The sequence below is a fragment of the Gopherus flavomarginatus genome, chromosome 12 (genome assembly GCF_025201925.1).
Source record: "Gopherus flavomarginatus isolate rGopFla2 chromosome 12, rGopFla2.mat.asm, whole genome shotgun sequence".
Classification (NCBI taxonomy): domain Eukaryota; kingdom Metazoa; phylum Chordata; order Testudines; family Testudinidae; genus Gopherus; species Gopherus flavomarginatus.
In genome coordinates this window covers 660,634-685,502 of record NC_066628.1, presented here as the reverse complement: position 1 = coordinate 685,502, position 24,869 = coordinate 660,634, and the positions used below count along the sequence as shown (strand labels likewise).

The window sequence follows — 24,869 nt, the reverse complement described above, 5'->3', positions numbered from 1 at the left end:
GAATAGATCCACTAAAGGGTCATCTCCCTGCTCCTCCCAATGTCCACACATGGCCAACACCACATTCCCCCTGTCATAATAGTATGGCTTCATCATATACACATGGTACACTCGACGGTGATGAGCGCGGTTCGACAGCTCCACCACATAGTTTACCTCATTTAGTTGCTTGATAACCTTGAAGGGCCCTTCCCAGTCAGCCTGGAGTTTGTTTTTCCTCACGGGGATGAGAACCATCACCTGATCCCTGGTGGCGAAGGCACGGGCCCGCGCCTTGCAGTCATACCAGACCTTCTGCTTCCACTGGGCTCGGGCCAGATTCTCCCTGGCCAGGCCGATGAGCTGGGCCAGTCTTTCCCGGAAGGTCAGGACATACTCCACCACTGACTCTCCCTCGGGAGAGGCCTTCCCCTCCCATTCGTCTCTCATCAGGTCCAGGGGCCCCCTTACCCGCCTTCCATACAACAGTTCGAAAGGCGAAAACCCGGTAGATTCCTAGGGTACCTCCCTGTACACGAACAGCAGGTGAAGTAAGTACTTGTCCCAGTCCTGCGGGTGCTGGTTCATAAATGTTTTTAGCATCATCTTCAGCGTCCCATTGAACCTTTCCACCAGCCCGTTGGACTGGGGGTGATACGCTGAGGCCCAGTTGTGCCGGACCCCACATTTCTCCCACAAGCAACAGAGCAGGGTCGACATGAAGTTGGACACCTGGTCCGTTAAGACTTCCTTGGGGAACCCCACCCAGCTGAAAATGGTCAGCAGCACATCTGCCACAGTGTCTGCTTCAATAGAGGACAAGGCCACCACCTTGGGATAGTGAGTGGTGAAATGTACCACCACCAGGATGTATTTCTTCCCTGACCGGGTCATCTTGCTGAGGGGTCCCACTATGTCCATGGCCACCTTCTGGAAAGGTTCTTCTATGATGGGTAAAGGCCTCAAAGCCGCTTTCCCCTTGTCCCGGGCCTTCCCCACCCTCTGGCAGGGGTCACAGGATTGGCAGTACTGTCGGACATGGGTAAAGACCCCAGGCCAGTAAAAGTTCTGTAGCAGCCTCTGCCTGGTGCGCCGGATTCCCTGGTGCCCTGCGAGAGGGATGTCATGGGCCAGGTACAGCAGCTTGTGACGAAACTTCTGGGGAACCACCAGCTGCCTCCTGACCTCCATGACTCTACTTCCCTTGGGGGAGCCCATTCTCGGTACAGGAACCCCTTCTCCCACAGGAACCTCTCCTTGCAACCTCTCCTCATGGTCTGTACCGCACTAAGGTCAGCCCGGTCCCTGGGCTTCCGCAAGGAGGGATCTTTCTGCAACTCAGCCTGGAACTCAGCAGCTGGGACAGGGATGGGGACCGGCTCTCTCTAGCTGGCTGGGTCTGAGGCTGCAGCCTCTCTGAGCCGTGTCCCTGGGCGTTCCCCCCCCACCAGGTTAGGGTGCTGCGCCTCGGGCAGAGTCCCTTCCCCGTTGTCAGGGCGCAGTGCCTTCGCCGACTCTGACTGCGAGTCACGACCAGGGCACCCTGAGCGTTGCTTGGCCAGACTTCCAGGTCCCCCCCATTAACACCTCTGTGGGCAAATATGGGTGTACCCCCACATCCTTGGGGCACTCCTTGGCCCCCCACTTCAGGTGTACCCTTGCCACGGGCACCTTGAATGGGGTCCTGCCCATGCCCATCAGGGTCAGGTAGGTGTCGGGCACCATCCGATCTGAGGCCACCCCCTCGGGCTGGGCCAGCGTCACCTCTGTGCCCGTGTCCCAGTACCTAGTGACCTTCCTCCCATCTACCTCCAGGGAAACAAGGCATTCTGTCAGGAGGGGCAGCCCCGCGCCCACCCTGTAAACCAAAAACCCGGAGCCTGGAGCATCCAGCCCCCCAGAGGAGCTGACCTGGGGATTTCCTCCCTCCTTCCCAGGTTGTACGCTGCCAGCCCCCCTTTCCTGGGAATGTTGCCCCTCATCCGACTGGGTCTTTACCGAGTCAACCCTCTGCAGGTTGGGTCTGCTTGATCTGTCCCTGAGCTTGGGGCACTGGGCCCATATTTGGCCTCGTTGGCCACAGTGATAGCAGCCCATGTCTCGTGAGTCCCCTCGAGTGGGTCGGATGGACCTGACGCTGGATGTTCCCCTTTGGTGGGGGTTCTCCATAGCCCCCCTCTGGGAGGCTCCATGGTGACTCTCTCTCTGCGTTGAGGCAGGCCTGCTCCTTCAAGACTCCTCCCTGTTATCTCCTGCCCAACTGTCCACAAATTGGTCGGCCAGCTGGCCTGCGTGCTGTGGGTTCTCCGGCTTCTGGTCCATTAACCACAGCCTCAGGTCGGACGGGCACTGCTCGTACAGGGGCTCCAGTATGAATAGATCAAGCAGGTCCTCTTTAGTTTGGGCTCCAGCTGTCCACTTGCGGGCATACCCCTGCGCCCGGTTGACCAGTTGTAGGTATGTGACCTCACGGGTTTTACGCTGACTCCGGAACTTTTTCCGGTACATCTCAGGAGTCAGCCCAAACTCGCGGAGCAGGGCCTGTTTGAACAGTTCGTAGTCCCCTGCCTCCGCCCCTTTCAGTCGGCTGTACACCTCCACGGCTGTGGAGTCCAGTAAGGGGGTGAGAACTGTGATCTTGTCTGCAGGGTCAACCCTGTGCAGCTCGTAGGCATTCTCAAAGGCCGTCAGGAAGGTGTCTATGTCCTCCCCCTCTTCACGCCGGGGCAGCAAGTGCTTATCAAAGCTCTTTGTAGGCTTGGGTCCCCCTCACTCACCGCAGCCAGGGCCCCACTACTCCTCAGCCGGGCCAGGTTCAGCTCATGTTTACGTTGGTGTCACTAGGCATAAATCTAGGCCTCAGTGAACCAAAGCTCCTCCATGTTGAACTCTACTTGATCTAGCAAGCCAGCAGCTGTGAAATTAAATGTGTAGCAGTAAGTTATCAGTTGCAGCACAGCTCAAACCAGTCTAAAGCAGTAGTGATAAGGCCTGTGCACCTTTAGCAGAAGGACAAGATAACTTGCAGAAGGAAAACTTACTAACGAGCTGCTGCCGCGGCCAAGATTACTTAATGCACCTGCGCTTACGTAACTGCTACAGGAGGCAGAAGGGGGGGCGAAGAAAGAAGAAAGAGAAAAAAAACTTATAAAAAGGGAAAAGCCGCTTGTGTCGGTGTGCGTGATTTGAGGCGTTCGTCTCCTTGCACCGCTTTGAGGTCTCAAATAAACTTTGATTGCTTCTCCACCCTGGTGTGTTCATTGTTGCTACGCACTCTGGGCAACGAACCACTGTTGCTTGCCTCGGGCACCCTCTGTGCCTGCAACACTTCTTTGACTTGGAGCTGAAGTCTGGCAGTTTTTGTCGCATCTTGTCAGTCTCCTGTTGCCTCTGTCTAGCTTTCTCCTCAGCAGCCAGCAGTTCCAGACGCCCCTTACGAGCTTTTTCTTCCAATTCAGCATTTTTTTGCTTTTCCAGCAATCAAAGATCTGCTAGACTCCGTTCATGCTCAAGTTGCAGTTTATTTGCTGCCTTTTGCATTCTAATTGCTTCTCTATCATCAGGTAAGGGCTGTGCTCCTGCCTCCTGATCACTGGCTATTAACAGCTCTCTCAGTTCTTGATTTGTAGCTTTCTTTCTAAAGCTTATCCCCTTTTCTGAACACAAATCTTCCAGGGCTTTTTTGTCAAGATCCTCATATACTTTTTGCTCCTCCATTGCAACTGCTCCCTAACCAACCAAAGTCTCAATACCAAAAATCCAATTTGGATAGCATGGGGTTCTGACCCAAAGCTTAATTGACCTGGTTCTGTGGATCCTTGCACGATTACGCCACTGTGACGGTTCTGCCCTTGGGAGCCAGCCAAGGTCACTCAATCAGGGTGAACCCCAAACAAAACAGGGTAGACATACCCCAAACGCTGGTGGTTATTCCAATACTTAGATTTGCCAACCAGCACAAAACAGCTTCTAAGTAACCAGTGAGGTACCACAGAAGTCCAAACAACACAGTTCCCTTAAAGTACCCAGCCTCAGGTCTCCGTCCAGATACCTATCAGATATGACGATGATTCCTGAAAATCTTACTTCATCATATAAAAGAAAAGGTTCTTCCAATCCCAAAGGATCAGCCACACACCCAGGTCCAATTACAACTTAGATCTTACCCAAAATACACGCTATAGTAAATTCTTATTGACTAAGCTAAAATTTATTAAAAAAGAAAAGAGAGAGAGTTGGTTAAAAGATCAATATACAGACAGACTTGAATTCAATTCTTGAGGTTCAGGTACACAGCAGAGATGAGCTTGTAGTTGCCAAAAGTCCTTTTAGAAATAGTCCAGAGGTTACAGTCCAATGTCCATATTCAGGCGGCTCCAGTCAGTGACTGGGGATCTCAATCCTTATGGCTTAAGGTTCCCCCCTCTTGAAACCCAAAGCAGATCTGAGATGAAGCAGGATCGTGTCCCAGGGTTTTTATACATTTCCAGCAGCCTTTTGGTCTGAGAAAACAATAGGCTGAACTCTCCTTCTCCCAAACATCCTGGCAGTTAGCACAGGGTAATTTATCCATTAAACAGTTCAGATCCAGGTTACCACATCCTTCCAAGAGACACAGAGACAATAACACTATTTCCCTCAAGTATCTTCCTAAATGTTAATATTCCTTTTTTGATCTTTGAATTAAAACTATAGCGATAGACAAGACTTGTTTGCTTACATCACAAGCCCTGAGCAAACATCTACCCTTGAGATCTCTAACCATGCGGCTGCATTTCAAAGCTCTATTCATTTACAGATCTTCCTAACCAGTCCTCAAGGTTCACCCATGGGTCAGTTCAGTCTGTGAGTTGATTAACTCTTTCTGGCCCTGTCACCTTTCAATAAGATATTATATTACACTCATAATGTCTCACAGCCTCCCGGGGCTGAGTGGGAGGGAGAGATGCTCCCTGCCCCCCTGCACACCGGAGAGGGGGCTCACGCTGGCTCTGATGCTGTGACCAGAGCAGAGAGCTTGCTGCCTGCCCCTACTGGGACAGCAAGGGCAGCGCTGAGCACGGGGGGAGCTGAGATCCCATCTGAGTGGGGGGACACCCGGGCAGGGCAGGTCAGCTGCCAAACAGGTTTGCCTGGTCCAGACGTGCTGCTGGGAAGTGATTACACAGCAGGGAGGGAGCTACCAGGGACAGGGCTCAGGGGGGCTGTGACCCCAGGCCCAGCCAGCAAGAGGGAGCAGGTCCCACTCCCTGCCCCAGCAGCTGAATCCCAGATCGAGTTGCAGAGGGATCCCTCCTTGGAGAAACTGAGGGAACTTGCTGGCCATGGCGCTGCAAAACCCCTTGGGGAAGGCTGCAGGGACAGAGTCCTGCAGGAGAAGGGATTCCTGTACCGGGAATGGGCTCCCCAAGGGGAAGTAGAACTGGGGGGAATCGAGAGGCAGCTGGGGGTGCCCCAGGGATCCACAGGGGTCTTCCCTCTCGAGCTGCTGGATGGGAGGAGAGTGAGGGGACCCCTGGACCTGAAAGGGGAGGATTGGGAGGAGAAGGGGGAAGACCCCCGGGGGATCTCTTCCTTGAGGTGGGAGCCAAACTCCCCATCAAGTGTTCCCCTTTCAGAGTCACTTGGAAAGCAGCCCAGGACCTGGAGAGAGAGGTCAAGGACCTGCTGGCTTTAGATGTGATCCAGCCGTTCAACAGCCCATGGGCCTCAGGGCCGGCTTTAGACCAATTCCACCAATTCCCCCGAATCGGGCCCCGAGCCTAAGAGGGCCCAACGCCCAGTGAGAATCTCTTCCCTGGCTAGAGACGCCTTTTTAATTTTTACTCACCTGGCGGCGCTGTGGGTCTTCGGCGGCACTTCGGCGGTGGGTCCTTCAGTGCCGCCGAAGACATGGAGCGAGTGAAGGACCCGCTGCCGAAGTGCCGCCGAAGACTCGGATCACCGCCCAGTGAGTACAAGCCCCGTGTGGTTTTTACGTTTTTTTTAAATTTTTTAATATAGTCATCCCTGCCGGGGCCCCATCAAAACTGTTCGAATTGGGCTCCACATTTCCTAAAGCCGGCCCTGATGGGCCTCACCCGTGGGGCTGATCCCCAAGCGAGACAGGATGATCTGGTTTTGTGGGGGCTATCAGAAGCTTAAAGCCATCACAGTGTCCGATGCCGACCCCATGCCTAGGCCTGGGGAGATTCTAGACAAGCAGAGGGGGATGGAGAACTTGGCCCTGGCAGACACTGATAACATGTGCACCTTTAGCCAGACCTGGGAGGAACAGGTGTCCCAGGTGAAGAGGGGGCTGGGCTGCCTCAAGGAGGTGGGACTGACGGTAAAAGCTGGAAAGTGCAAGGGGGGACGGCAGAGGTGTTGTGTCTGGGCCACAAGCCCAGAGCTGGCCAAGACCAAGATGGGGGCTCTTAACCAAGAGAGCCCGAATCGCAGACCAGAGGGTTGGGAAGAGACCCTGTCCCAGTTTGAACCCCAGGGGTATTGGGGTGGCAAAAGGGTTCGGGCCACATAAACCTTCCCACATGCGACGTGCAAGTGCCATCAAGCACACCCGACCTAAGGGAGGGCGTGAGACTGGATTGTCCTGGTGTAATGCACACCCAGGAATGGGAGAGATGCTGGGGCATCCATGGGAACGTTGGTGCGTTCGAACTTCCCCAGGTCACTGGCTGGAGTGACCTTGCTCAGTTCAGTCTGGAAGGGGGGAGAGATGTGATGAACTGGGAATGTTCTTAGTGTTTTCTCTGAATATTGTGTTGGTGCCTCAGTGTCTCCTATGCAGTTCTTAATATCTAGGTGGTAGGATAAGGGTGTGTGATTGCTACAGAGCAAAGGGCCAGTGCACCTAAATGCCTGACACTGTCTCCTGGCAACTGATGGCCTGGCCCCCCCCCTCTGCAAAGGTGCCAACTGAAGGTGTTGGAGACAAAGGGATCAGGTGACCTCCTGGCCCAGGAAAGGGGCTGAGCAGAGAGGAGGGGCTGGAAGGGGTTGTTAGTCTGGAGCTGGCTGGGGACGAGGAGTGAGGGCAGATGTGGGGGTCTGGCTCGCTGGGCCCCAGAATGAACGCGGCCGAGGAGTCCCATTCTCTGTACCTACAAGCTCTGTCTTAGACCCTGTTCCTGTCATCAAATAAACCTGTTTTACTGGCTGGCTGAGAGTCACATCTGACTGCGAAGTGGGGGTGCAGGACCCGGTGGCTTCCCCAGGACCCCGCTGGGGTGGGCTCGCTGTGGGAAGCGCACGGAGGTGCAGAGGGTGCTGAATGCTCCAAGGAGAGACCCAGGAGGTGAAGCCGTGTGAGCTTCTTGCCCTGCAGACAGTCTGCTCCAGGGGAGAGGAGGCTCCCCAGAGTCCTGCCTGGCTTGATGGGGAGCAGTTCCAGAGCATCGCCTGGGGACTCTGTGACACTTCCCCTTTTTCCATCCTTTGTATACTGATTGTTTAATGTTTGATCGTTGTTCCCACATCTCCTTTCAAGCAGGATGGCTTCTTGCTGAGCACTTTTTCCATGTCTGTGGAAATGTGGCTTGTGAGGGGTCTGTGAACTGTTGGGGGGAGCCCTAGGGCTGAGGGGTTTGTGAGCCGGAGGATCCTTTCCCTAAGGGAGAGTTCAGGAGCCCCTGGGTTGGGTGGGTGTGAAATGAGGGGATCCCTCTCTCTGAGGGAAGGGGGCGTCCAGGCAGGATTTCCTGAGCTGGCCCAGCCGCCCTGTCTGGCTTAGCTGCCCTCACAGTGTCTCTAGGCTGGGCCGCTCCCCACTCCGTGATGCACTGGGTGCTGCTCCCCATCCCCCATGCTGGGCCGATGCCAGGAACTCGCCCAGGATTGGTTCCCTGGCATGAGCTCCTGGGACCCGGGGCTTTGCCAGGGACTTTCCGTGCACCGGGTGCTGATCCAGAAGCACCAATCGCAGGCCCTGGGGCCGCTGGGTCACCGGTTACCAGGTGAAACTGCTTTAGTGAGAGCCGGGTCCAGGCTCTGCATGAGCCGTGTCTGCTCCATCCCTGGCCCAGGGGACAGGGCCGCCCCGAGCTGCAGAGACACCCCGGCTGGCTGGAGGGACAGCAGCCTCCCTGCGCCCTGGCATAGGGCAACCAGTGCCCTGCAGCCCTGTGATCTCTGACCCGCTGGACCCTCCTGAATCCCAGCCCCTCCCTCAGCCCCAGCCTCTGCCCCAGGTAACCCCTGACCCTGCCGGACCCTGTCCTGTGTTCTCCCTGATCCCCCCATTCCAACTCGTCCCCCAGCCGTACATCCCCACCCCACCCCGGGTAACCCCTCATCCCTCCAGACCCTGTCCTGTGTGCTCCTGAGCCCCCCAATCCCAGCCCCCCCTCAGCCCTATGCCCCCCCAGGTAACCCCTGACCCCTCCAACCCTGTCCTGTCTGCTCCCTGATCCCCCCATTCCAACTCCTCCCCCAGCCCTGCATCCCCGCCCCACCCTGGGTAACCCCTGACCCCTCCAGACCCTGCCCTGTGTGCTCCCTGAACTTCCCCATCCCAGCTCCTTCATCAGTCCCAGGCCCCACCACAGCTAACCCCTGACCCCTCTAGACTCTGTCCTGTGTGCCAATCTGTCACAGAGTGTGGGGGAGTCAGGCCCTGCACCCCCACTTCCTGCGATTTCCCGGGACTCTCAGCCAGCCCGTAACACAGAAGGTTTATTAGCCGACAGGAACACAGTCCCAAGCAGGGCTTGTAGGTACAACCAGGACCCCTCAGCCAGGTCCCTCTGGTGGGTTAAGGATCTTAGACCCCAGACTTGGGCTCCCTGCCTCTTCCCAGCCAGCCCAAAACCAAAACTAAAAACCCCTCCAGCAGGCTCTCCCCCTCTCCCTTTGTCCAGTTTCCCGGGCAAAGGTGTGGACTCGCCCCACCGCCCTGCCTGGCTCAGGTTACAGGCTCAGGTCCTGTCCCTCCCCTAAAGTCACCGCCTGCTCTTCCATCCCCCATGCAGACAGTCCCAGTAAAACTAGACGACAATCCCAGGTCAGTCCGCCCCGCTCCCTACTGTGTCACACAACCCCTGTTCCTAGATCCAAGCCCCACACCCGACTCTGGGTAACCTCACATCCTGGCCCCTTCCTGAGCCCAGACCCTGCTACACTCTGTCCAGACCCATCCTGGGCAGTGCCCTGAGCCCCAGACCTTGCCAACCTCTGACTCTGGGCCCCTCCCCAGACCCTGCTGGCACTGTGCCCTGCCCTCCCCACCACTGTTCAGTCTGCAGTTTGCCTCACTGCCACCCGCCCCTAACCCCAGTGCTGCCCTGCAGCTCCTGGTCATGTCCCCCGCCCCCCGCTTGGTATTTCCAGGGCTCTCTCCCTGGTGCTGTTAGTTCTGTTACCCTGAGCCGGCGCCCAGGAGCGAGCTTCGCAGGGCAGTAATCACCAGGAGCGCTCTGCTGGCCTCTCCTGAAGGTCGGTACCACGTCCCTGGGGCCCTCACCCCACACTCTGTCATGGAGCCAGAGCTGTCAAGGCCAGAAGGGACCGTTTGGAGCATCTGGTCTGAGTTCCTGCATGCACAGGCCAGAGAGTCACATCCAGGGAATCCCAGCATCCAGCCCATATCTGGTAGTCGAGCTAGAGCGAGTCTGCTAGAAAGAGACGTCTCAGCCTGATGTACAGACTCCAAGTGCTGGCAAATCCACCGTGTCCCTGGGTAAGCCCTACCCGGTTAAACATGTGTCCCTCATTTCTAGTCTGAAGTTGTCTCACTTCAGCTGCCAGTCACTGGCTCTTGTTCTGCTTTGTCTGTGCCATCAAAGAGCTCCCTGCTTCCAGATATCTCCTCTCCAGGAACCATCTCTTGGATGAACGGCACAGCCTGGGCCCCTTCAGTCTCTCACTAAATGGCAGGCTTTTCCAGCCCTTGACTCATCCTTGTGGCTTCTCTATGAACCCCGCCAACATTTCAGCCTCCTTTCTGCAGGGCAAATCCCAGAACGGGACACAGCAGCCAGTGACGGTCTCACCAGGGCTGTATATGGAGGTGACACCTTCTCCCTGCACCTGCGTGATATTCCCGTTTATACAGCCCAGGGTCACATTCACCCTCTTCGGGTACATCTACATTGCACTAGGCACCCATGGCTGGCCTGTGCCAGCTGATGGGCTCGCAGGGCTCCGGCTGCAGGGCTGTTTCATTGCAGTGTCGACTGCCAGGCCTGGGCTGGAGTCCAGGGTAAAGCCACACGAGATGGGAGGATCCCAGAGCCCTGGCTCCAGCCCGAGCCTGGAAGTCGACACTATAATGAAATTATTTTAGCTGCACAGCCCAAGCCTCATGAGCCCGAGACAGCTGGCCTAGGCCAACCAGGGTGTCTGGTGGCAGGACAGACACACCCCAGCCTCAGCAATGCACGGGGAGCTCGTGTTCAGTTGGGTTCTGCCGTGACCCCCACGTCCAGTCCAGTCACTGCTGCCCAGGGTACAGACCCACCCGCCCCTCCTGTGGGGCCCATGGCCTTGGTTCCCAGATGTACAGACTACCTGGGTTATTTGTAGATGAGCCCAAGGCCAGAAGGGACCATGTGACGGTCTCATCTCACCCCCGGTCCAGCACAGTGCAGAGACCTGCCCCAGGATAACTCCTAGAGGAGATCTCAGAGAAAACAGCCAGTTGTGATCCAAATACTGCCGGGGTGTAGAACCCACCACAGTCCTTGGGAAACGTCCAGTGGTTCATTCCCCTCACTGGTAAAAACTGCGCCTTAGATCCAGCCTGAGCATGGCTGGCTTCAACTTCCAGCCGTCGGATTGTGTTCAACCTCTCGCTGCTGGGCTGAAGAGCTTATTCCCCAGGTATCTTGCCCCTGGCTGTGTGAAAACAGGTGTGAATGGGCCCAGCTCCCCGCCTGCCCCAGCTCGCTGTGTGTAACTGACCCGTCCCGGCATCGCCCCCCACTCGCCAGCCTCAGTGTCCCTGCAGACGTGAGGTTACATCGTCTCTGCTCACCCAGCTACTCACTAGCCCTGGCCCCAGGGCCCAGCCCCGCCAGACCCCACTAGAAATAGCACCCCACAGCCATGTGCCCAGCCCCCCAGGGCCAGGTCCTACCAGACCCCACTGGAAACAGCCCCCCCCCAGCCGTGCACCCAGCCCCCCAGGGCCTCCCCAGCTGGCAGGGCCCCAGGGCCTGTGTCTGGAGCTGCCTACAGGGATCTGGGAACATTCCCCCCAGGAACAGCTGTACAGCGGCAGCCAATGGGAACGCGCAGGAGGCTGATCCAAGGCTCCAGCAGCCAATGGGAGAGCTTGGTTGGTTGGTGGTGTTATTGGCGGGTTGGAGCAGCCAATCGCTGCTGGTGGGAGCTGGGTGTGGTGTGGGGTGGAGTGGGGTGGGTCTCCCAGCACATGCCAGGGGAGGGGTGCGAGGAAGCTGGGCTGGGGGCTCAGTGCCATGTTCGGGGGGGGGCAGGGGGATCTGCCCTTCACGTCACAGTGACCCCAGCCTGGGGGACGTCACCGCAGCCCCCAGACAGGCCAGTGTCTCTCTGCAGCCACTCGCCCTGCGGGGTTCAGTCCCGGGGGAGCCTGGCCCATGAACCCAGGGCTCCTGGCCACAGGACGAGCTCAAAGTGCTCCATGGACCATCCCTCAGCCCCAAAGCCTCCCCCACCAACCCAGGGGGAGACTGGCCATATTTCAGACATGGAGAAACTGAGGCACAGGAAGCCTCACAGCTTGCAGCAAGTCAGTGTCAGCAATGGGAACAGAACCCAAGAGTCCTGGCTCCCAGCCCCGCCTGTTCTAACCATTAGCCCCCCACTCCCCTCCCAGAGCTGGGAGAGAACCTAGGAGTCCTGGCTCCTTCCTTAACCCTTCTACCAAACTCCCTTAACTCCTGGTGTAACCCAGTGCCCCAGACGGTGGATGTGCTGTTGTGTATGTCACAGATTGATCAGAGATTTTTAAATAATGATAAAAAAAGTCTCCAAAAAACCCACTTTATTGCTGTTAGCAAAGCTGCAGAGCGAGATCAGGGGCTCAGGGCTGTGGACACACCCAGGGCACAGGGCGGGGGCTGTACAGGGACTGGGCCCTTCCCACACAGACCCTGTGCTGGGTGCTGGGCTCAGCAGGGCTGGACCCCGGGGGAGCGGCACACGGGCTGGACCCCACCCCCAGCCATGGGGCTGCCCCACCCCCAGCCATGGGCCTGATCCTGCCCCACAGGGACCCTATTGACCAGGAATGGCTGAATCTGGCCCAAATCCTGCTGGGTAATGGATGGAGGGGCTTTACCTGGGGTGACTGACAGCAGCCTCTGGCCAATAGGGGCCGGGCTTGGGGCCCAATCCAGCACCCACTGGAGTCAAGAGAAACCTTCCCCATGATGGTAATGGGGTTTGGATCAGCCCTGTGGGCCCTGCTGCTCCCTGACGAGGGGCGACCCCCATTCCCAGCCCCACTGGCAGCAGCCCTATCCCTGGTTAGGTGCCCCCCCACAAGCCCAGCACAGGAGTGCGGAGAAGGGAGGGAGCCCAAGGGGCTGGCTCGCTGGTGAGTCTCTAGCCTATTGGCTCAGCGCGGTTACGGGGCCGGGGTCTGGGTACAGCAGCTGGCACCAATGGGCGCAGAGTAGGGACAGTGGGTGGTGGTGCGAGTGGGTCCCACGAAGGCACCAGGCAGATACAGGGAACCTGGCTCCTCCCTGCGTTTATCTGAAAGGCAAAGAAGGTCAGTTACCAGGAGCCCTGGGCCCCGACACGAAGCTGGCAGGGATCAGGGCCATGCCCCAGGGACTCTCCCATTGACACGGGGGGTGCTGGATGAGTCCAGGGGCTGTGGCTGGCGAGGGTGATACAGGGGTTGGGGGGAGCTCCCAGTGGGTGCTGGGTGGGCCCAGAGGGTGTGGGTGGCAGAGAGGAGCACAGCAGGAGGGGGGGATTTCCCCAAGGGGTGCTGGGTGTCTCCAGGGGGTGCTGGGTGTGGGAGGGGCTGTGGCTGGCTGGGGGGGCACAGTGGGTGTGTAGGTCTCCCTAGGGGGTGCTGGGTGGCCCAGGGGCTGTGGGTGCAGTGTGTCCCCTCCCCGGGCAGCAGCTACTCACAAGGGGCCCCGCGGGTTGCGGGCGGCGTTCATCTTCATGCCCTTGATGATGAGGATGGTGCCTGCGATGATGCCGACGATGCCCACAGCCAGGCCCAAGGCGCACACCAGGGTCTCTGTGGTCTCAGGGATGGGGGTGGGCACCTGGGCTTCTGGAGAGAGGGACAGGGCATGGAGTGAGGGGGGCTGTTCCTGACCCTCCCTCCCAGACTTGAGATAGAACCCAGGCGTCCTGGTTCCCAGCCCCCCCCGCGCTACCCACCAGCCCCCACTCCCCTCCCAGAGCTAGGATAGAACCCAGGAGTCCTGGCTCCCAGCCCTATGCCCAGTGGGATTCCCGGCCTCACTCCAGTGCTTCGTGAAGGGCTCGGGCAGCCCCCCGTGCTCCACCCGGCAGTCGTAGAAGTCGCCCTGGCTGGGGAGGAAGGGCAGATAGGAGAACTTGCGGAAGGAGTTGTCCTGGCGAGGGTAGAAGTCGGTCTCGGAGACGCCCCCCGTCACCTTCTGCCCATTCTTCAGCCACGTCACGCTGAGCACCGGTGGGGAGAACTTGTCCACGAAGCAGATCAGGACGTTGGGCTCGCCCAGCTCCACGGGGTCTTCGGGGAACACGGTCACCTCAGGGGGCACTGGGGAGACAGGGATCAGTGGGTCCCATTGCCTGGCCCTGAGCCAGCCAGTCCCTGCCCTGGGGCCGGATCGGAGCCAGCGCCCCCCAGAGGGGACAGGCCCCGTGTCCTATTCCCTGTCCCCCTGAGCCAGCCAGTCCCTGGTGCTCAGGCATCTCTCCCCAGGTGGGGGTGTCACTGGGGCCGTCCCAGCTCCATGCACTGATGGCTCATGGGGCAGGGGAGAGAATCCCTCAGGGGCAGGGCCTGGCACTGGGCAGGGCCACGAACAGCCCTCGGCAAAGGAGCTGCCCTGGGCCCCCAGCCTGGAGGGTGTGAACTGCCCCGGGCCACCTGCCCTGCAGAGCCCTGGCCCGGCTGGCTGGCTCCGCGGAGCCCTCCAGGGGCTGAGAGCTCTCAGGCTCTGGTGGGGGCTGGTACTGGGCCTGCATGGGCGTGGGGGGGGGAGGAGGGTCCATGGGTGAGCCAGGTGGGGAGGGATCCCAGGAAGGGATGCCTGGCAGAGAAGGGCCCCCCTGTGCCGTACCATTCTGGGCCTTTGTGTGGTTGGAGTTCTGGATCATGATATCCAGGCTGTTCTTCAGCACAGCCATGATGCCCAGGGCGCCTGCGCCTCGAAGCTGGCAAACTTGCTGAATTCGGGCAGGCGCCAGACGGTCTCCTTCCTCTCCAGGTCCACGTGGAAGATCTCGTCCTGGTCGAACTCGAACATGTACTCCCCGCCCTCCTGCTGGGTTGGGTCTGCGCGCTGGTAGAACCCCACCTGGGAGAGCATGTTCTCCGCTGTGGGGAGACGGGTGTCAGCACCGGCCCCCCTGGGACAGGGTCTCTCAGCACTTCTCCTAAGGCCACAGCACCCCCCCGGCCGTGACATTCACACTAGGACTCACTGGCATGCGGGGAAAGCAGCCGCAGAAGCACAGGGACCCCTGGCATCATGCTGGGGCATTGGGGTCAGCGCTGCCTGGAAGGGGACAGCGCCCCATACTACTGTGCTCCCTCCCGGGCTAATTTGTTCACTACAGGTCTCCCATCCAAGTGCTGGCTAGGCCTCTACCCACTTAGGTTGTGAAGGGGGACATAACCCCTGTCAAATGTGCTCCTGGAGGGAGTTGGGAGCTGCAGCTGCAGAGTCTGTGTGTGGGCCTGGTTCCCTGTATCAGTGTCTCATTCTGTGTCCTAGTGTTGCCATGACCTGGTTCTTGGGGCAATTTCAGTTCCTAGCCCCTGACACTCACCCCCCAGGGCCGGTCACTGGGAGACCCTGGAACCCCCTGGCTAGAGACATTAAAGCAGCGCTGGGGGTCAGACACACTCCGGGGGGGAGGGGTCTGGCTGGGGGCTGAGGCTGGGAGTCCCCAGGGCCCAAGGGAGTTGAGCACCTGCATTTTAGGGAGTCGTTCGCTGACCCCAGCTTGCCCGGCAGGATCTCATCGAGTGACTGCAAAGGAGGGAACCTGCCACCACCAGCCAAGGAGAGTCTGCCCCACAGAGCCCGCCATCCCATGGGTCTGAGCCCTGGGGGGAAGGGGGACAATGTGGCCAGGCTGGGGAGAGGGGCTAGGGGCTCCCTGCTCTGCACAGACACACTCACTGCTCAGCAGGATCTGGCCCTGCCGTGGCTCTTTGGGGAATGTTCCCCCATCTCCCCTGTGCCTGATGCCCCCCTGGGGGGGATCAGCCCCTGAGTCCCTGTGGGGGAGGGGGCTGCACCCCTAGGGCAGGGCAGTGTCATACCCAAACCACAGAGACTTCCCTGCGATCCCTCTGCTGCCCCCACACCAGCCTCCCCTCCATCCTCCCTGCTACAAGGGTGAGACCCTCCCCCCTGCAGCCTCCACCCCAATCCAGCTCACCCCAGTGGCCCATCAGCCCCTATTGTCTCTTTCCTGGGGGCGGGAGCCAGGCGCTATGGGGGTGAAGCCCCAGGTGTCCCAGCCCCCGCCCCGCCCGTACCTGTCACTGCCCCGGCGCCTGGCAGGGCCAGCAGGGTGAGCAGGGCCAGCTGGGCCATGGGGACGCCCCATCCTGCACCCATCTCCTCTCCCCGGCACTGGGCTGGGCGCGGGGCCGGCAGCACTAGGGGGCCGGGGGGGCACATGTCACACCCTGAGGGGGGCAAGGCTGGGGGGCAGCGCCCGGCATTGGCGAGGGGAGCCCAGCCCAGGGGCCCCCATCCAATGGCAGAAATCCCCACGCCGACCAGGCTGTTACTGGGCAGAGCAGCAGCACCGAGCCTCCCGGAGAGGAGGTGGAGAATTTCCGGGCCAGGCGCCGGCTCTCAGGGCTGGGCTGCCCAGCGGGGCCTGGAGAGGGGCGGCTCCGCTCATCCCAGTATGGGAACAGGGCTGCCAGGAGGGGTTTGGTCCCAGTGTGCATGTGGCACCACCAAGGAGGGTTTGTCCCTAGTGTGCATAAGCATGGGAACTAGAGGTCCAGGTGGTGCTGCAGCACCCCCAATTTTTCCATGGGTCCTGGCCACCAGTCCCACACTAGGGACTCTGCTCCTACCCCCAGCTTTGGTCCCAGCTTCAGTCCCCTTACCCCTGTCTACGCCCCCCCTCCCTCTGAGCCACGGCCCAATCCTGGCCCCAGGTCTGGGGAGAGGGGGTCTCACAGGTCGTGCCCACTCTTGGCCCCGTGCGGCCCGTGGGGGGTGCCCCTTTCAGTGCGACAGCCCTTCTCGGGGGTCCACTCTCTCTCGGGATCAGGCCCCTCCACCTCCTGGAGCTGCACCTCTCTGAGCCTCAGCACGTCTGTCTGTGCCATGGGACCCTCGGGAAGTCCACGCGCTCTGGACCCCCCAGGCCTTTACTCCCTGAAGGGGATGATGCCTCCCCCCCGCCCTGTTCTCTGGCCCAGAGTGACTCTCAGCCAGCGTAAAACAGGAAGGTTTATTGAGGGTTGAACCCAGCACAGGAAACTCTCAGGGCCTCAGGCCTGGCCTCCCTCAGCCCAGCACATCCCAGTCCCCCGGCATCCAGGTGGGCTCTGCCTGCTCCCCGTCTCCAGCCCAGAGCCCCCTGCTTCCCAGCTGGGCCTCCGATATCCACGGCCCTGAGCCCCTCTGTCCATTGGCTTCTCTCCAGGGAAACAGGGTCATAAATGGAAGGCCTGGGTCTCCTCTCCTCTCAGCCTCCCTCTGGCTGGAGCCGGCTGTGACTCCTGAGCTGGGTCTCCAGTCGCTGGGGTCTCCATCCTCCAGGCCATCGGCCGGGCTCTCGAGTTCCCTGTCCAGTCCTGTGTCCCAACAAACTCCCCCTCCCCTCCCCTTGTTAAATCAGTATGACCTGGGGACACTGAGTCCCACTCCCTCGGCATGCAACCCAGTGGGGAAAAAAGGAAAAACAAGAAAATCCCCCACTTCATCACAGGGGGCATGGACAGGGTAAGGGGGTGTGAGGTAAAAAGTTTGGGGGCCACTGACTGTTCAGGGTTTAGCCGATCGCCATATTTGGGGTCAGGAAGGAATTTTCCTCCAGGGCAGATTGGCAGAAGCCCTCGGGGGGGTTCGCCTTCCTCTGCAGTGTGGGGCACGGGTCACTTGCTGGAGGATTCTCTGCAGCTTGAGGTCTTCAAACCACGATTTGAGGATTTCAATAACTCAGACATAGGTTAGGGGTTTGTTACAGGAGTGGATGGGTGAGTGTCTGTGGCCTGCTTTGTGCAGGTGGTCAGACTAGATGATCATAATGGTCTCTTCTGACCTTTAAGTCTATGAGTCTATGATTCAGCACTCCTGCTGTAAAAATTATTCCAGAGCCACTGCCAGTGTGGACACAGCACTGCCGCACAGGGTGTCACGGAGTGTGGGGAGTCCAGCCCTGCACCCCTCTTCCTGGGACCCACAGTGACTCTCAGCCAGCCAGTAAAACAGACGGTTTATTGGACAACAGGAACACAGGTTACAGCAGAGCTGCAGGCACAGTCAGGACCCCTCCACCGAGTCCTTCTGGGCTTTCAGGGTGCTTGGATCCTAGCTAGGATCCCCTGAATTCCGCCCACACAGCCCCAAGCCCAAACTCAAACTGCTTCCCTCCTGCCACTCCCTTCCTTTGTCCCCTTCCCGGGCAAAGGTGTTGACCTTTCCCCTCCCTTACCTAGCTCAGGTTACAGGCTCCGGTATCGTCCATCCCCTAAAGTCCTTCCCTGCTCTCCCACTCCCCACACAGACAGTCCCTACTGCATCACACAGGGGTGTGTGTGTTATCCCCAATATGAGAACAGCACCTCCCTGTAAGGGCACTCGCCCGGTCCACACATGCCATGTTCTGCAGAGTGACTGTGTGCACATGGGGGGGCTTGGCAACCCAGCTTTGCACTGGGGCGGAGGGGTCACATCCCTGACCCACAGAGCTCTGTAAAGAGTAGACCAAGCCACAGACAGGTTTTCGGGGATCATCCATGGCAGATTGGGACACTGGGCCCTATGTGTGGCGTGTTGGTTCCTGTCCCCTGCCTAAACCCTCCCCACCCCACATGGCACCAACTTGCCCCCCGCCCCAGCTAACGCGCTGGATGTCCACACTGCACCCGGCAGGAGGGGCTGATCGCTAGAGGGGCCGGCCCAGAAGTTGGGGCGCTGGCCTTAAGGTGACCAGATGTCTCCATTTTACAGGGACTGTCCCGATTTTTGGATCTTTTCCTTATCTATTACACCACACACACACACACACACACACACACACACACCCCTTCTGTCCCAATTGTTCACACAATTGCTGTCTGGTCACCATAGCTGACCTGGGACCCAGGAGCCCTGGGGTCATTCCCGGCCCTGCCACAGACCGTGTGTGACCCTGCACCAGTCACTGACTTCTCCAGGCCTCCATCCCCAGCTGGGCCATGGGGACACTGACCCAGCCCTGCCCTGCCCCACGGGGTGGGGGGTGAATGCAGCAGAGAGGGGGAGGGGCTCAGAGACTGGGGAGCCAGAGAAGCCCCTTAGGGAGATCGATGGTGGGAGCAGCTGGGAGGCCGAGCTGTACCTGACCCACGGAGACTGAGCCCCCGCTTTGGTGGGGTGCCTGGGGGGCAGGGCTCAGGCCTGGGGGGGTGGGGGAGGGGAAGCTCAGAACTTCTGCCTGTGGGACCAGCCCCAAACCTTCCCCTGGGACTAAATTTACCCCCAACAAACCAGCAACCCACACACACACACACACCCGGCCTGCCCCAGCTGGGAGCAGAGGGTCGAGGTACCAGGGGAAGGGGATGGAGGGTCCCAGGCCCGTTGCTGGGGGCCCTGCTCTGGTGGGGGCTGGTCCCTGGGCTGGCCTCGCTTGCCAGCTGCCCCAGGGCCATGGCAGGCACCGGGCGAGTCCTGCAACCCGACCCCAGGCCCTGCTCTGCCCCATACGAGGGAGAAGTAGGGAACCGAGCCCTGCTGGGGCCGGCTCTGCCTGGCGACTAATGATGCTGCCCAGACCCAATGCTGCCTGGCCCCTGGGCTGGGGGTGCCCAATCCCCGGGGCCGTGGGCAGCGTCCCGGGGCTGGTGCTTGGAGCCGGGCAGAGAAGGTCTCAGTCTGGGGGGTCCCGATGAGTTTCCAGGTCTCTCCCTCCTGAGCAGCGATGGGGGCGGGTCGGATCCTGGGGGCTGGGAGTTGCTGGGCTGGGGCTCTGCTACTGACACTGGTGGTGCTGAGAACCCACCTGGCTCATAGCACGGAGCCCCTAGGTGAGTGGAGGCCCCAGCGCGCCAGGGAGCCTCATCCTGGGCGGTGCTGGGTGTATCTGGGGGGGGTCAGACCCCAGCGAGCCCCGTCCTGGGCGGTGCTGGGTGTATCCGGGGGGGTCAGACCCCAGAGAGCCCGTCCTGGGCGGTGCTAGGTGTATCTGCGGGGGGTCAGACCCCAGCGAGCCCCGTCCTGGGCGGTGCTGGGTGTATCCGGGGGGGTCAGACCCCAGAGAGCCCCATCCTGTCTTCCCCTGTCTCCCCCCCCCCGCCCCCCGCCGTCTGGGCTCGGTGTGACTGTCCTTGCCCGCCTGCCGGGCTCCCCTGGGTGCGGGAGGGGTTTGGGGCAGGGGGGGATCTGGAAGGTCTGGCTGTTTCCCCCCTGCTGAGCTCTGATCCCCCGGGGTAGGCGGCGGGTCCCTGAGCCCAGCCCGTCCCCTTGCCCCGCAGGGCGGTTCGTGTATCAGGCGAAGTCTGACTGTCTGTTCACCAACGGCACCGAGCGGGTCCGGTTCCTGGAGCGCTACATCTACAACCGGCAGCAGTTCGCGCACTTCGACAGCGACCTGGGGGTGTTCGTGGCGGACACGGAGCTGAGGCGGCCCCAGGCCGAGCACTGGAACAAGGACCCGGCGATCCTGGCGGATGAGCGGGCTGCGGTGGACACATTCTGCCGGCACAACTCCGGGGTGGCCGCGCCTTTCAGCATCGAGCGGAGAGGTGAGCGCGGGGGGCCAGGACAGGTGCGGGCGGGTGAGGGCGGGAGACACGGGGCAGCCCGACGCCGAGTGCTGGAACAGCCGGCCCGAGGCACTGCCGGACAGGCGGGCTGATGTGGACACGTTCTGCCGGCACAACTATGGGGCAGCGCAAGCGGGGAAGGTGGTCGGCCGCACAGGTAAGCGGGGGCGGGGCCAGGAGCGGGGGCGGGGCTCCGAGGGGGCGGGGCCGCAGCAAGCCACGCTCCCCCTCTCTATGGGCCCGGTCCGTCAGCTGGGCTGGCGGGTAACAGAACGTCTCGTGCTATGGGTGGGAGCAGCAGGCGCTGGGGCGGGGTAACGGGGGGGAATCTCCCCTCTTCCCCCCCCGCCGTCCCCGGGTCTGCCTGCGGCGCCCTCTGTTGGCACAGCGCAGAGCTCCACCCGGGTCAGTCTCGGGGAGTAGCTGACCCCTCCCCCTTCCAGCCACCCACCCCCCTGAGGGGTTCAGCCCCCAGCGCCCCCCCCCCACTCAGACCCCCCGGGGCAGGTGGCTGCTGTGGCTCCTACCCCCCTTCCTGAGCTGCGGGGGCCAGGCAATGGGGCAGAACTTTCCTGTCTCCCGAACCCCATCCCTCCCCCCTCGGGGTTCCCTGGCTAGGGGTTAGGGGCAGCCCCTGGTGCCTGGACTGAGACCCCGTCTCCCTGCACCCCGAGAGTCAGACGGTCCCTGGCTCTGTCCCCATGGGGGTGACAGGACGTGACTCCCCTCAGCCCCTTTCTGCCAGAGCCTGCCCAGGGCAGCGAGGGGCAGGAGAGAACCAGCCCCACCCCGGGGCAGTGAGGGGGGAACGAGGTGGCCAGGGAATCAGACCCCACACACCATGGGGAGCCCTGTCTGTCCTCAACATGTACAGGGGAACGGGACCCACACATCCAGGGTGCCCTGCCCCAGGCAGCTGCCAGGTGTATCGGGAGTCGGATGCCCTGTCCTGGAAAGGCGCCGTGTGTGTGTTTGGGGGGATTGGACTCCACACACCCTGGGGAGCATCACCCTTGGCAGGTGCTGGGCATATGGGGGGGTGAATATTTCCCTGAGGGGGCACCTGTTCTCTCTGAGCCCCGCTCCATCTCTGGATCCTTCCCCAGCGCTCTCTCTCTCTCTCTCTCATCCCAGTTCAGCCCAAGGTGAAAGTTTCCCCCACGAAATCAGGGTCCCAGCCCCACTCCCACCTGCTGGTTTGCTCCATGACAGGGTTTTACCCCTCGGGGATCGAGATCAAGTGGCTGAAGAACGGGCAGGAGCAGACGGCCGGGGTGGTGTCCACGGAGCTGCTCCAAAACGGAGACTGGACCTTCCAGATCCTGGTGATGCTGGAGATGAGCCCCCAGCGCGGGGACGTCTACACCTGCCAGGTGGAGCACATCAGCCTGCAGGGCCCCCTCGCCGTGCACTGGGGTAAGAGTGCTGGGTCACCCAGCCCCCACAAATACCAGCCCAAGCCAAGACTTCAAAGCGCTGTCTAGTGTAGCCTTTTATTTTATTTCATATTAATTATGTTTCAGTGGGTTCAGCTCTGGGCCACAGCCTCAAGTTCAACAACGTTATCTCTATTTGTTCTGGATTTAGAGCCCATGGGACCATAGCCACCTAACACGTACACGAGCGTCTCTATTTTAGCAGCAAAGAGTCCTGTGGTACTTTATAGACTAACAGAGGTTTTGGAGCATGAGCTTTCGTGGGTGAATACCCACTTCATCCGATGCATGTTATTTTAGCAGTTTTATTAGGGTTACCAACAAAGTTTTAAATGTCACAGCACATACAACCCCTAAAGATAAGTACCACGTACTAACAACGGGTGTACTTATGGCACCTTAGAGACTAACAAATTTATTTCAGCATAAGCTTTCGTGAGCTACAGCTCACTTCTTCGGATGCACAGAACGGAACACACAGACAGGAGATATTTATACATACAGAGAACATGAAAAGGTGGAAGTATGCATACCAACAGGAAGAGTCTAATCAACTGAGATGAGCTATCCTCAGCAGGAGAAAAAAAAACAACTTTTGAAGTGATAATTGAGATGACCCATAGAAGGTGTGAGGAGAACTTAACATAGGGAAATAGATTCAATTAGTGTAATGACCCAGCCATTCCCAGTCTCTGTTTAGGCCTGAATTAATTGTATCTAATTTGCATATTAATTTGAGTTCAGCAGTCTCTCTTTGGAGTCTGTTTTTGAAGTTTTTTTGTTGCAAAATTGCCACCTTCAAGTCTGTTAGTGAGTGGTTAGAGAGGTTGAAGTGTTCTCCCACTGGTTTTTCAATGTTATGATTCCTGATGTCAGATTTGTGTCCATTTATTCTTTTGCGTAGAGACTGTCCAGTTTGGCCAATGTACATGGCAGAGGGGCATTGCTGGCACATGATGGCATATATCACGTTGGTAGATGTGCAGGTGAATGAGCCCGATAGTGTGGCTGATGTGATTAGGTACTATGATGGTGTCACTTGAATAGATATGTGGACAGAGCTGGCATCGGGCTTTGTTGCAAGGATAGGTTCCTGGGTTAGTGTTTATGTTGTATGGTGTGCGGTTGCTGGTGAGTATTTTCTTCAGGCTGGGCGTGCTGTCTATAAGCGAGAACTGGCCTGTCTCCCAAGGTCTGTGAGAGTGAGGGATCATCTTTCAGGATAGGTTGTAGATCCTTGATGACGCACTGGAGAGGGTTCAGTTGGGGGCTGAAGGTGACGGCTAGTGGCATTCTGTTACTTTCTTTGTTGGGCCTGTCCTGTAGTAGGTGACTTCTGGGTACTCTTCAGGCTCTATCAATCTGTTTTTTCACTTCAGCAGGTGGTTACTGTAGTTGTAAGAACACTTGATAGAGATCTTGTAGGTGTTTGTCTCTGTCTGAGGGGCTGGAGCAAATGTGGTTGTATCTTAGAGCTTGGCTGTAGACAATGGATCGTGTGGTGTGTCCTGGATGGAAGCTGGAGGCATGTAGGTAAGTATAGCGGTCACTAGCCATACTTGACGATCCCTCACTCTCACAGATCTTGGGAGACAGGCCAGTCCTCGCTTACAGACAGCAACTGCACACCGTACAACATAAACGTTAACCCAGGAACCTATACTTACAAAAAAGCCACAAGGACTCCTGTTCTTTTTGCGGATACAGACTAACACGGCTGCTACTCTGAAACCTACCACATACTAGTTACACCTACACCTAGTACCATGTACTAGTCACATCCTCCTAGAGATGGTGTTTGTCTGGTGCCCTCTCATGGATTGACCATCAAGATACGGGAGTGGTTCCTGCTGGAGTTTTCCGTAGGAAGCTCCATTTTCCTGCTCTGAGCACTTTGAAGTATTTATTGATAAGTTTGGTTAATTTCAATTCCTGGTTTTTATACTCCGTGTGAGGAGTTGAAATCCAGGGTGCTGCGTTAGTTGCTCCTGCAGTGGGTTGCGGTGGGGTTTGCTGACTGTTCAGTATCATGGAATTCATTTGCTGCTGTCTTTCTTACACGTCAACGCTCGTGAGAATTTCGGTTCTTGGTAAAGTACTGATCATGTCCACGCTGGGAGCACTCTTCCAGAAGTGCTGAACTCATTATCTAAAGCTTATCGTTATATTCAAACCCAACAGGTTCCAACGGTAAAAAACCATTTTGCTTTGAGATTTACAGATTAATTAGATTAGGCATTTTGGTTACAACAGCTGCAACAGCTGGAGACACTTCATTTAATTTTTGATAATCAGTACTGAGATGCCGTGATCCATCTGGTTTTTGTCAAACTGGAGAATTGCACGTAGAAGTACACGCACGAATGATTTCCTCTTGCAGCAGAGATTCAATGGTTTCAGCAGTACAGGTCTGTCGCATCTTATGCGCATTTAACATGCGCAATTTCAGCTTTACGCGGATGGGAGCCCGGCCGGATGCCCCTGGCTCTGACCCGGCTGGCGCCGGTCACTGGCACGGACGGGAGCCTGGCCTGGAGGCCCCTGGCTCTGACCCGGCCAGCGCTGGTCACTGGCACGGACGGGAACCTGGCCCGGAGGCCCCTGGCTCTGACCCGGCCAGCGCTGGTCACTGGCGCGGACGGGAACCTGGCCCGGAGGCCCCTGGCTCTGCCCCGGTCGGTGCCAGTCACTGGCGCGGACGGGAGCCCGGCCTAGAGACCCCTGGCTCTGCCCCAGTCGGCGCCGGTCACTGGCATGGACGGGAGCCTGGCCCGGAGGCCCCTGGCTCTGACCCGGCCCGTTCCATGTCGCTGTTTCAGAGGCGCAGTCTGACTCCGCCAGGAGCAAAATGCTGACGGGGGTCAGGGGCTTCGTGCTGGGGCTGATCTTCCTGGCGCCCGGACTCCTCATCTACCTGAAGAATAAGAAAGGTGAATGGCTCCGGGTGGGAGCGGGGCACCAGGGTGTGGCTGGGGAGCTGGGGAGGGCTCAGGGGAACCCGCCAACACTAGCCAAGGAGGGAGTCTGCCCCGCCGAGCCTCCGCCCCCGCCCCCCGGGACTCTGGGTCAGGGATTTACAGTAATAACTGGGGGGACAGGGTGTAACCCCAGATCTGGGGGCCGGAGGGGGGCCTGGTTCCTAGTGAGGGACGTTCCATGCTCTGGGGCAGGGGCTGGAGCTCTGATCCCCAGGAACCGGCTCCCCCCTCCCAGGGCTCTGACCATGTTTCCCTTTGTTTTTCAGGGCGCCCCGTTCCCCAACCTGCAGGTAATTTCAATCCCCCTCCCCCATTAAACCCACCTCCCCCTACACTGAGCACAGGCTGCCTGGGGCACCCATGGGG

At 59.1% G+C, this 24,869-nt stretch overlaps 3 protein-coding genes across 26 annotated transcripts in view; 1 reads left to right on the top strand and 2 right to left on the bottom strand.

Annotated features, from left to right (window-relative positions):
* Positions 1-15,757, bottom strand: part of LOC127032760 (HLA class II histocompatibility antigen, DR alpha chain-like) — a 172,300-nt gene extending 156,543 nt beyond the window's left edge. Inside the window, exon 1 of the mRNA XM_050920303.1 lies at positions 15,632-15,757. Within this exon, the coding sequence (XP_050776260.1) occupies positions 15,632-15,713 (82 nt within the window). The 5' untranslated portion in view covers positions 15,714-15,757. The remainder of the gene's footprint in view (positions 1-15,631) is intronic.
* LOC127032759 (HLA class II histocompatibility antigen, DR alpha chain-like) overlaps positions 1-24,869 on the bottom strand; it is a 414,007-nt gene that overhangs the window by 156,543 nt on the left and 232,595 nt on the right. For 2 of the 8 annotated variants that reach the window (XR_007768907.1, XR_007768905.1), the window contains exon 7: positions 12,242-12,322. The exons of the other annotated variants lie outside the window; for them this stretch is intronic. The gene's annotated coding sequence lies outside the window, so the exon portion shown is untranslated. The remainder of the gene's footprint in view (positions 1-12,241; positions 12,323-24,869) is intronic. 8 annotated transcript variants of the gene reach the window in all.
* Positions 1-24,869, top strand: part of LOC127032762 (DLA class II histocompatibility antigen, DR-1 beta chain-like) — a 287,605-nt gene that overhangs the window by 151,172 nt on the left and 111,564 nt on the right. For 7 of the 17 annotated variants that reach the window (XM_050920322.1, XM_050920310.1, XM_050920317.1 and 4 more), the window contains exon 5: positions 24,770-24,793. The exons of the other annotated variants lie outside the window; for them this stretch is intronic. In XM_050920322.1, coding sequence (XP_050776279.1) covers positions 24,770-24,793 — 24 coding nt within the window. The remainder of the gene's footprint in view (positions 1-24,769; positions 24,794-24,869) is intronic. 17 annotated transcript variants of the gene reach the window in all.